The sequence below is a fragment of the Rhipicephalus sanguineus genome, chromosome 4, assembly GCF_013339695.2.
Source record: "Rhipicephalus sanguineus isolate Rsan-2018 chromosome 4, BIME_Rsan_1.4, whole genome shotgun sequence".
Lineage (NCBI taxonomy): Eukaryota > Metazoa > Arthropoda > Arachnida > Ixodida > Ixodidae > Rhipicephalus > Rhipicephalus sanguineus.
In genome coordinates this window covers 64,098,658-64,109,379 of record NC_051179.1, presented here as the reverse complement: position 1 = coordinate 64,109,379, position 10,722 = coordinate 64,098,658, and the positions used below count along the sequence as shown (strand labels likewise).

The window sequence follows — 10,722 nt, the reverse complement described above, 5'->3', positions numbered from 1 at the left end:
CATATGGTTGAGGTATATTAAGAATCTGCACGCGTGGGTGTGTAGCTAGTGGTTAAGGCACTTAGCTTCAGATGTAAACCCAGCCGCTCCAATAAAACGCATTTCGTTTTATTTGTTTATTTCTTTATGGCGATGATCGTCTGATGCGACAAAAGAGCGGATGGGAGGACAGGTTTCTTGTTCAGTTGGCACAAGTCTACGTTCACCGATGTAATATTGTAAGACAAGACGGCGAATGTAAAATAGATTAACTTTCCCCACTGCGAGAGACGCAACGCTTTTGAAAAACATACAGCGCTAGAAAAGTTAGCTAACACACTACTGACCGCTCAGTTCATGGTTGATGAACGCATATAGTAGACTGCACGCCTAGGCTCTAGTATATAGAGGTGCGACCAACAACTTTTCATTTGTTCTTTTCGACGTCGGGATTTCTTGGGTCGGAGTAGGGGTAGATGCGTCCCTGTTTCTGCTGCACTCCGGAGACGATGTTGAACATTCCGCAGCGCTTGGTCACGTTGTGGCCCAGGTTTTCCAGCGCTGTTATGTTGTCCTGAAAAAACGAAATAGTGCAATTCCTCAGAGCAGAGAAAAGACGAAATAGGCGTTAACGATAGCGAAGTCTGAGAATGTGGATTCAAGAAGCCTAGAGGTCTGGGTAGGAGGGCGCATCATGCATGTGCACATATCAGAAAGTGAGGAGAAAGAGAGCTTATTTGGCGTGTTTTTTTGTTCCTTTAATTGATTTTACTACCTGCTGGAAGCAAGTGTTCGTTAAAGGACGTAATCAAGTTTCTCAGCTCCTTTTATCTGTCCTCTATTATGCAGGTATAGAGAACCATTTACTTATTCCTAAATATCCACAGAAGACGCGATGCTTCAATAGTTCACGCTTTTTCTGTAGCAGTTGTAATGAGAATTTGGCAAAGGATATATTTTTTTATTAACTTTAAAAAGTTATGGAATAATGGGATCCTTAAGTGTAGGGAAGCCGGTGCTGCCGTTTACGCAGTTCACTAAGAATTGTTCTAGAGAAATACACTATCTGAATGCCGTAATGCACTGATATATTGTTACCGCTCTTAAAAGATGTTCTGGCACATTCCTAGCCGGGCCTAATTTCTAAAGTTCTGTTCAGGTGGAATAGTTAAGAGGAAACTTTTAAACTTTTATTCCGTTCTTTGCCACCTGTTCTGAGAAATTGTCCATTTCTATTACAAAATCTTATGCGCTGCAGTTCAAGTTTTGCACGTTTATGTGCAGGTGACCAATGCTTTTAGTTCAAGCTGCCCGCCGTTTGACTAAAGAAATAAAGCAACCTGCTGTAAAATGAAATTCAAATATTGCACGAATAGAAAACATGTTTTCATGCTGAATATATCAGCGCAAAGGAATGCAACACCATATATTTTGTAATCTTCAAGCCTTGTCTCCTTCAGAAAATTCTTAGTTACGATCAGCAATAGAAATTTTACATGTCAATTCACATGATAAACACTGCTAAATAGTATGTTTACAACCCCTCATAAGGTACTGCCGTACTTTACCTTAGGGAAGAAAGGTTCAACCATCAGATCAATGGGGACAAGCTGGTTGTGGAGCCGCGGTTTGTCAATGGCGTCCTTGATCATGTTGCATTGCCAAAGCACCCGTGTTGCGACCTGCGCGTTCAATCACAATCACTTATCTACGATATTCAAACTTTTCGATGGGTACAAGCAAAAGCAATATATTGAGGCAAAACAGAAAGCCGAGATATTAGTACTTGTTCATACTTATAGGTTAAAACAACATATTACTATACTACTCAAAAGCCAGAACATATGTTGCGAGCTATTCGCTAAGTTGGGAGTATATAAGACGTATCGGCATTTCCCATACGCAAAACGTGGCACCAACGATCCGAAGGCAAGCGTCTTAAGCACTCGGCTATCCAGGCACGCTGAAAGAACATGGCATAGCCTTGTGTAGTATCGTATAGCAAGGTGGCAGGAAAGAAAGTGAGGGTGAGGAGGAGGGGAATGAGGAGGGGAGAAATGAATGAAAATAGCGCGAAAAAACGTAACACAAGACAAAGAAGGCTACAGCACAAGAGATAAGGTACCTGGATGCACACATCTTAGGTTTTTGGTTCTGTTCATGGTGAACATGCGGTTTGGGCTTCCTATATATTTTCGTCTTTCTAATAAAAGTTCATTTGTTAATATGCGCTTCTGCTGTATCCTTCTTCGTTTTGTTTTACGTTTTTTCGCGCTATTTTCTTTCATCATGAATTACCAACTCGCCAAACAGTCTGTTTTCCAAGTGAGGGGAGAGAGTAAAGCATAGCATATAAATAATGACAAAGAGAGAGAATCAAAGAAAGAGAAAGAAAGAAATAGAGAGCGACAGAAAAAGATATTTCCGTGACGTATTTCATGACGTATTTCCGTGAAGGAAATACGTCATGAAAGTCTTGGTGGACTCCGGCATAAAACACTTTCGTCTTGAAACAGCTCAGATATCAATAAATATTAACCATTTCTTTTTTATTGTCTTGGGAATAAATAACGTTATACAGTTTGACCCAAGCCTTGACCCAAGATTGGGTCTGGGCAGATAAATGGGTTCGAGTGTTATATTGTAGTCTGTATAGCATAGGGGGGAAATTCCGGAGGGGGGGCACGGGCCCAGTGTGCCCCCCCCCCCGCTTTGCCACTATGTAATTTTTGGAAAGAAGAAAAGGAGGATGCTTCCGCGGGATAATAACGAAAAACAGACCGCTGCTCGCGCTGGCTTTTTCACGGTAAAAAGGTAGGTAGAATACTTTTTTTTTTGTGCTTTTCTGGTTACCACACTGTCACGTAGCTCCTTCAGCGGTGCATTCGGGCTTTTTCTTCTTTTTTTTTTTGTGGCTGCGTATTTCCCGTGACGGCTTTCCGCCGTGGCGCATGCATTATGCAGACAAGCGGAAAGTTAAAAGAAGTGGAAGTTCTACGGTAAGACCCAAGTTTTCCTAAGCGACAACAAAAACAACAAATTAAGGGACATGAGCGAGAATGCAGCGTTGCGACTAGTTCTATTATTTCAGCTTCTAAAACCTGACGTCAGCCTGGAAATTGATAACGAATTGCTTTAACTGTAATAGCTTTTTGATATGGCTCGTTGTCCTCGTCTGTATATAATCATCATTAAACATTTTCTTCTTAACCGGTGCTTTATAGGGTCTAGTCCAACAAAACCATCCCAACTGTGTTCATCATTGTAAGGGGTGGAAGCGGTGGTTATGAATATCAATATAAGCGCCTTCTTTCGTGCTCCACCGGATGTACTTACTTTAACCATAACTGTTATCTTGCTTTCCCTGCTGCCTGCACAATCCACGACACGTCTAGCACACTTTTTATGCTGTGGTTGTTGAAGTGCTGAGTTTTCGGCGTAATTGCTTCTCTAGTAACATCATCATACAAGAGGGGCCTATGCACCTATATTAATAGTTTATAAATCAAGGAACTCGAAGGTTTACGTGTCGTAACCCTCCCCCCCCACCCAATCTCCCACTTCCCGATTATGAGGCGCGCCGTAATTAGGGATGTCTGAATACTTTTGAGAAATTGGCGTCTCTTAACATGCAACCAAACCTAGGAATTCAAGTGCCTTATAGTTCTTACGCATTGAAAGGCGGCCGCCGGGGCTGTTATAAGGAAACAGTAGGTGGCAGCAGATTATTACATACGTCTTGAATATATGACATACCAGTGTAATTCCTGAGGCAAGCAATGATCCACCAGTTCCTCCTAAGGCAAAAACGGCTTTGCCATCACTGTCCACCACCACAGAGGGTGCCATAGATGACATGGGCCGCTTTCGTGGTGCGATGTAGTTGGCGGTGGATGGATCCCATCCGTTCTTTTTTACTTCGTCCGGCGTCGAGAATGAATCCATCTGGTTGTTCAGTATTATTCCAGAGTTTGTGCGTATCCAGCTTCCGAAGCTGCATTTATGACGAGAAAATATGTTACTTGCTTCAAAATGATAAGTGAAAAGCGAAATAAAGAAAATTACAGATAAGTGTAGCATGAACGAAAATGTTTCTATTTCTTACGGTGGAGAACACACAAATGGCGATGAACGAAACAAGGGAACAGGAAACAGCGCGCTATTTCTAATAATTATTGATCGGGTTTAACGTCCCAAAACCACGATGCGATTATGAGAGACGCCGTAGTGGAGGGCTCCGGAAATTTTTATCACCTGGTGTTCTTTAACCTGCACCTAATTTGAAGTACAAGGGCCTTGAGCATTTTCACCTCCATCGAAAATGCGGCCGACGCGGCCGGGATTCGATCCCGCGTCCTGAACGCGCTATCCCGTCGTTTCCTTCCTTCCATTATGTTCCGTTGCGTTTCTTGCACTAGAATTAGAAGTAAGGCTCATGAACCCACTAACCCAGCAAGGCGCGGTTAGGGTCTTAGTTATATCCACTGCCTTGAACAATCCATTCGCCGTGTAGCCTGGAAGTCTCAAAATCTATGCTTATAGAAAAATTTATCGTATTTACAGAAAACAACACAAAGACGCATTATCAACAACCTAAGCCTCTCGACATCTGAGAGCAGATTTATAGTCATATTTCTTCGACGGTGTAGCAGCTTCGACAGTGTAGCAAGTGAATCGTTGGAGAAAACAAAAAATAAACCAAACATAAATGTTTCCACGTAAATAGAGTGAAAGACATAAAGTTTTTCTCCTCCTCTCACTGCGGCCATATACAGGGAGTTTTGTTTTTATACAATACAGATTTTTAATAAAAATTCTCGCTAAAATCAGGCCCCTGTCGTTTTCGTGAATAAACTCTACGCCGAGGCGGAAGAACTTCGCCGCCCCGTAAGTTAAATTCAAATTAGCAATTACCAGAAACTAGGTAATTAACTTTGTAGTTATTAACTTTAGAACAGTAGTTTATATGAAAGAGTTTTAGGATGTGACAGTTTATGGCATGCCCATTTTTAGAAATCGCAAGAAACGCAGGTAATTTGAGATAATGATCACCGAAATTCGGGACCCGAAACTGAGCGCACCGGGCCTGCAGAAAATCCGTCAGCCCTGTTACGTCAGACCAGAAGCTCACGCGACAATTTTTGAAAAAAGGCGCGTGGCAGCAGAATACGGTCGGCAAAAACGGCTGGTCATCTCAAATACCCAAATGGACATCTTATTCTTTGCGTTTGGTGTGTAGTGCTTATCCGTTTCTTTATCGGCGCCTTTTTTTTTCAAAACTTGTGAGCTTCCGGTCTGACGTAACAGAGTTGACTGATTTTCTGCGCGCCCGCTGCTCACAGTTTCGGTATCGCCTCGACCGGGGTCTTGAATTTCGGTGATTATCTCAAATTACGAGCGTTTTTGGCGATTAAAAAAAAAGGGCGTGCCATAAATTGTCAGGACCTACAACTCTTCCATATAAACAACCGCCGTAAACTTAATAATTAAAAAGGTAATTAACAAGTTTCTATTAATTGCCCATTTGAATGCAACTTTCGGTGCGGCAATGTTTTTACCCCTCGGCGTAGGGTTCATTTGCGAAGACCACAGGGGCCTGACTGTCATAGCATTTATATCAAAAATCTGTATTGTCTAAAAAAACACCCTGCATACGCTTGAAAACATAATCTCACTATGTAATGCCTCACTATTACTGCCGTACACTTCACAGCCAAACTCTATTAATATTGTTGCACGAAGAAAACAGGCACACGAGTGCAGAGTTGGTATTTTACGATAAATACAGCTGGTGCTCAAGCGGCGGTAAGAGACGTCGTCTTCCTCTAATCTGGGGCCAGCTTCCTCGTTCTTTTCACCGCAACATCACCCTCCCGGCGGGTTTAGCTCCGTCCCGGTGCAAATCATGGCACATCACTTAATGTGGGTAATAAGGCTTGAGTCTGGCGACGTGAACAACATCGCTTGTGACCTGAGGTAGCAAAGACACGTCGGCTGGTGCGATCTCGTACGTCACGTCAGACAGTTGGCGCAATATCTTGTACGGACCAGAGTAGCGAGAAAGGAGTTTTTCCGCTAAGCCGACACGACGAGATGGCGTCCGGAGAAGGACAAGGGAACCAGGCGAAAATTGTGGTTCTCGGTGCCGATGATCGTAGCGTCGCTTTTGAGAAACTTGCGATGCTGTGAGGCGATGACGAGCGACCTCTCGGGCATGGGCGGCCAAGGTTATTGCATCGCGGGCGTAATCAGTCGCTGAGAATTGTATGTCAGAGGGTAGCAACGTGTCGAAGGGCAAGACAGGGTCGCGGCCATACAAAAGGTAGAATGGCGAAAATCCGGCGGTGTCGTGACGGGACGAATTATAAGCAAAAGTAATGTACGGTAAAGCGGCGTCCCAGTCACGGTGATCATCGGAAACGTACATGGCAAGCATGTCAGTTAGAGTGCGGTTCAGGCGTTCGGTGAGCCCATTCGTTTGAGGATGATACGCGGTAGCGATCTTGTGTTCAGTAGAACAGGAACGGAGCAGGTCATCGACGACCTTCGACAAAAAGTAACGGCCTCGGTCCGTGAGTAACTGGCGAGGGGCGCCGTGGTGTAGGATGACGTCGTAGAGTAAGAAGTCGGCAACATCTGTAGCGCAGCTGGTCGGTATCGCACGCGCAATGGCATATCTTGTTGCATAATCTGTGGCGACGGCAATCCACTTGTTGCCTTTGGTAGAAATAGGAAACGGGCCAAGTAGGTCGAGGCCCACTCGGAAGAATGGCTCTGTAGGGATTTCAATAGGTTGAAGCAAACCAGCGGGAGGCAAAGCAGGCGTCTTCCGGCGCTGGCACAGGTCACAAGAAGCAACATAGCGACGCACATAGCGATAGAGACCGGGCCAGAAGAAGCGGCGCCTCACGCGATCGTAAGTCCGAGTGAAGCCCATATGTCCAGCAGTAGGAGCGTCGTGGAGTTCCTGGAGCACGGCCAGTCGCAGATGCTTGGGAACGACTAGTAGCAGCTCAGGGCCACGGGACTGAATGTTGCGGCGGTATAAAATTCCATCACGCAAGGCGAACATCCTGAGAGAAGGGTCGGTAGGCGCGTAGCTTAGGCGGTCCATAAGGCTCCGAAGAACAGGGTCCTGTCGTTGCTCGTCAACGATGTGGAGAAAGTCGGATGGGGACAGAGTACAGATGTCCACGTCAGCATCGGTGTCGTCCGGTTGATCCACGGGATTGCGAGAAAGGCAGTCAGCGTCGTTATGCATGCGTCCAGATTTGTGCACTATGGAGAAGTCATACTCTTGAAGACGCAATGCCCAACGTGCAAGTCGTCCAGTTGGGTCCTTCAAAGAGGAGAGCCAACAGAGTGCGTGGTGATCAGTTACAACGCGGAAGGTACGACCAAACAAGTATGGTCGAAATTTCGCGACAGCCCAAACGAGCGCAAGGCGTTCTCGCTCAGTTATCGAGTAATTGCGTTCGGGCGTGGAGAGAAGGCGGCTCGCGTAGGCGATGACACGGTCGTGGCCCTGTTGATGCTGAGCGAGGACAGCGCCGATGCCATGACCACTTGCATCAGTGCGCACTTCAGTGGGCGCGGAAGGGTCGAAGTGCGAGAGAATCGGGGAACTCGTAAGTCGCTCAATAAGGGTAGAGAATGCTTGCTCTTGGTGTGGTCCCGAGAAGAAAGAGGCATCCTTCTTGAGAAGGTCGGTCAGAGGACGAGCGATGTCGGCAAACTTTTTTACAAAGCGACGGAAGTAAGAGCATAAGCCCATAAAACTGCGGACATCTTTCGTCGAAGAAGGAATAGGAAAATTTCGCACAGCGCGAACTTTCTCGGGATCAGGTTGGATTCCTGCTGCGTTTACGAGATGTCCGAGCACGGTGATTTCGCGGCGCCCGAAATGACATTTAGAGGAATTGAGCTGAAGGCGAGCAGCGCGAAACACAGAGAGGATAGTTCTGAGGCGCTGCAGGTGGCTTTCAAAAGTCGACGAAAAGACAATCACGTCGTCGAGGTAACACAGGCACGTTGACCACTTCAAGCCACGCAAAAGAGAGTCCATCATGCGCTCGAATGTAGCCGGCGCATTGCACAAACCAAAAGGCATGACTTTGAACTGGTATAAACCATCTGGTGTTACGAAGGCGGTTTTTTCCCTGTCCATCTCATCAACGCTAATCTGCCAATAGCCGGAACGGAGATCAATTGAAGAAAAATAGTTGGATCCATGAAGGCAGTCAAGGGCGTCATCTATGCGGGGCAGTGGATACACATCTTTTTTTGTTATCCGGTTGAGGTGACGGTAGTCGACGCAGAAGCGCCACGAGTTGTCCTTTTTCTTTACTAAGACCACCGGGGATGCCCACGGGCTACTCGATGGTTCAATGATGTGCTTGTCCATCATCTTGTCGACCTCTTTTTGTATGATGGCCCTTTCCGCAGCGGAGACGCGATATGGTCTCCTACGAATGGGGCTCGCGTCACCGGTGTTGATGCGATGGGTGACAATAGATGTCTGTCCGAGAGGGCGGTCGTTCAAGTCAAATATATCCCGATAAGATGACAGCAGGTGACGAAGAGCTCTTGTTTGTTCTGCAGGAAGATCAGGGGCAATCATCTTACAGATGCTGTGCCGCAGTCGACGAGGACGAAGTAATAGGCGGCAAAGGTGTGCTGGTAGTGGAGAGGGATTCAGTGGCCAAAGAAGAGATCTCGTATTCTCCCAAAGGGGTGATATGCGCCATGGCGATGCCATGTGGAAGCACGTGAGTAGAAAATCCAAAATTGACGACTGGGACGCACGCCCGATTCTCGATTATTTGGATTATGGTGCTTGGCAGGGCAATATTTCGCGTCAGAACCACGTCGGTGAGCGGCGACACAACATAGTCGCCATCTGGGACGGGAGGACAGGGCGTCAGGAGAACAGCTGTAGCAACTTGTGGGGACAGGCGAGCGAACTCAACAGAACATAAACGGGGTGATGCACAAGTTGCGGCGTCGGCAGAGAAAGGCAGATCCAGCTGTACAACTCCTTCGGAGCAGTCAATTAGGGCTGAGTGCTTCGAAAGAAAGTCTATGCCGAGAATGAGGTCGTGCGGGCATTGTTCGAGTACAGTAAATAAAACAATGGCGTAGTGGCCACCAAGGGTAACACGTGCTGTACACATTCCTAGAACAGCTGCAGTGCCACCATTGGCGACTCGTACAGTGCTCATAGCGGCGGGTGTCAGAACTTTCCTTAGCCTTCGGCGGAGAGCAGCGCTCATAACTGAAAGCTGCGCCCCTGTATCGACAAGAGATGTGACATGAACACCATCAACTTCCACGTCCAGTAAGTTTCCGCATGTAGGCAGGGTCGGTAGAGGATTTGAAGGCCGGGTCTTAGTTGCAGCGTCACCTCCGGGAGCTGCGCCGCCTAGTTTCCCGAAGTGAAGCGGCCGGTTGTGGATGGGGACGAGGAGCGGTGAATGAGAGGTGAACGCGAGCGACGACCTTGCGGAGACGGGGAGCGGCTGGACCTTGGCGGGACATTGTCGACGTTGATGCTCTGAGTCGGCGTGTAGGGCGAGAAAGTATGACTGTCCGGCGGCTGGTGGTAATGACTAGGAGACGACCACCGTGGAGGTGACGACAAGCGACTGCGGCAGTGACGGGCAATGTGTCCAATACGGGAACAATTAAAGCAGATGGGTCGATCGTCCACGGTGCGCCACTCGGCTGGATTGCGGCGGGGCGGAACAAAACTTTGCGGCTGGCTGCGAGTGGCCGGGGAAACCTGATAAGTGTTCGTGTGACGGACCGAGCAGAGTGATGGCATGCCCAAACTTGCGATTTCTTCCCGAACAACAGCTTGTATGGGGGAGATGGAGGGCATGTTGTTCCTAAAGTCCGAATGAACTGGAGCCGGAGACATGGCCTCGAGCTCACGGCGAATAAGGCGCGTGATGTCTTCAGGTGCTGTCGATTGGACGAGCCGTGGTGGGTCTTCGCAGGAAGAGGTCGCGGCGGTATTCGGCAATCTGTCGTACGCTTGAGCAACTCGACGGCCCTTTGCCTGTTCGAAGCGCCGACACTCCTTGATGATTTCATCGACCGTGGAGCAATCTTTGCACATTAGGAGGTTAAAGGCATCGTCGGCAATACCTTTTAATATGTGCCCGATCTTGTCTGCCTCGGTCATACTGTCGTCAGCTTTGCGGCAGAGAGACAGCACATCTTGTATGTAGACGACATAAGATTCTGTTGACGTCTGAGCGCGGCCCGCAAGTTCTTTCTTTGCGGCCAGCTGACGACCGACCGGTCTGCCAAACAGATCTCGCATTTTCTGTTTACAGACGTCCCAGCTCGTTAGGTCAGCTTCATGCGTGTCATACCATTGCCGCGCAGTTCCCTGAAGATAAAATATCAGGTTCGCTAGCATGAGGGTCGGGTCCCACCTGTAGCTGTCACTCACCCTCTCGTACAGTGTTAGCCACTCCTCGACATCAGTCTTATCCGTGCCACAAAACGGCCCAGGGTCCCGCGGATGGGTGAGGAAGACGGCTGGCATCGAAGTTGACGGTGGGTGTGCCATCGAGGCGGCAGGCAGATGACGTCCGCTGCGAAGTTCCGTACTGGTACCCAGCACCTCCACCAAATGTTGCACGAAGAAAACAGGCACACGAGTGCAGAGTTGGTATTTTACGATAAATACAGCTGGTGCTCAAGCGGCGGTAAGAGACGTCGTCTTCCTCTAAT

The 10,722-nt window shown here is 47.6% G+C and overlaps 1 protein-coding gene across 1 annotated transcript in view; it reads right to left on the bottom strand.

Moving 5' to 3' along the window:
• LOC119391254 (scoloptoxin SSD14-like) overlaps positions 1–10,722 on the bottom strand; it is a 38,755-nt gene continuing 28,033 nt past the window's right edge. Inside the window, exons 10-14 of the mRNA XM_037658931.2 lie at positions 9,478–10,089; positions 8,605–8,878; positions 3,736–3,973; positions 1,548–1,661; positions 1–553 (exon numbers count right to left, since the gene is read on the bottom strand). Coding sequence (XP_037514859.1) covers positions 407–553; positions 1,548–1,661; positions 3,736–3,973; positions 8,605–8,878; positions 9,478–10,089 — 1,385 coding nt within the window. The 3' untranslated portion in view covers positions 1–406. The remainder of the gene's footprint in view (positions 554–1,547; positions 1,662–3,735; positions 3,974–8,604; positions 8,879–9,477; positions 10,090–10,722) is intronic.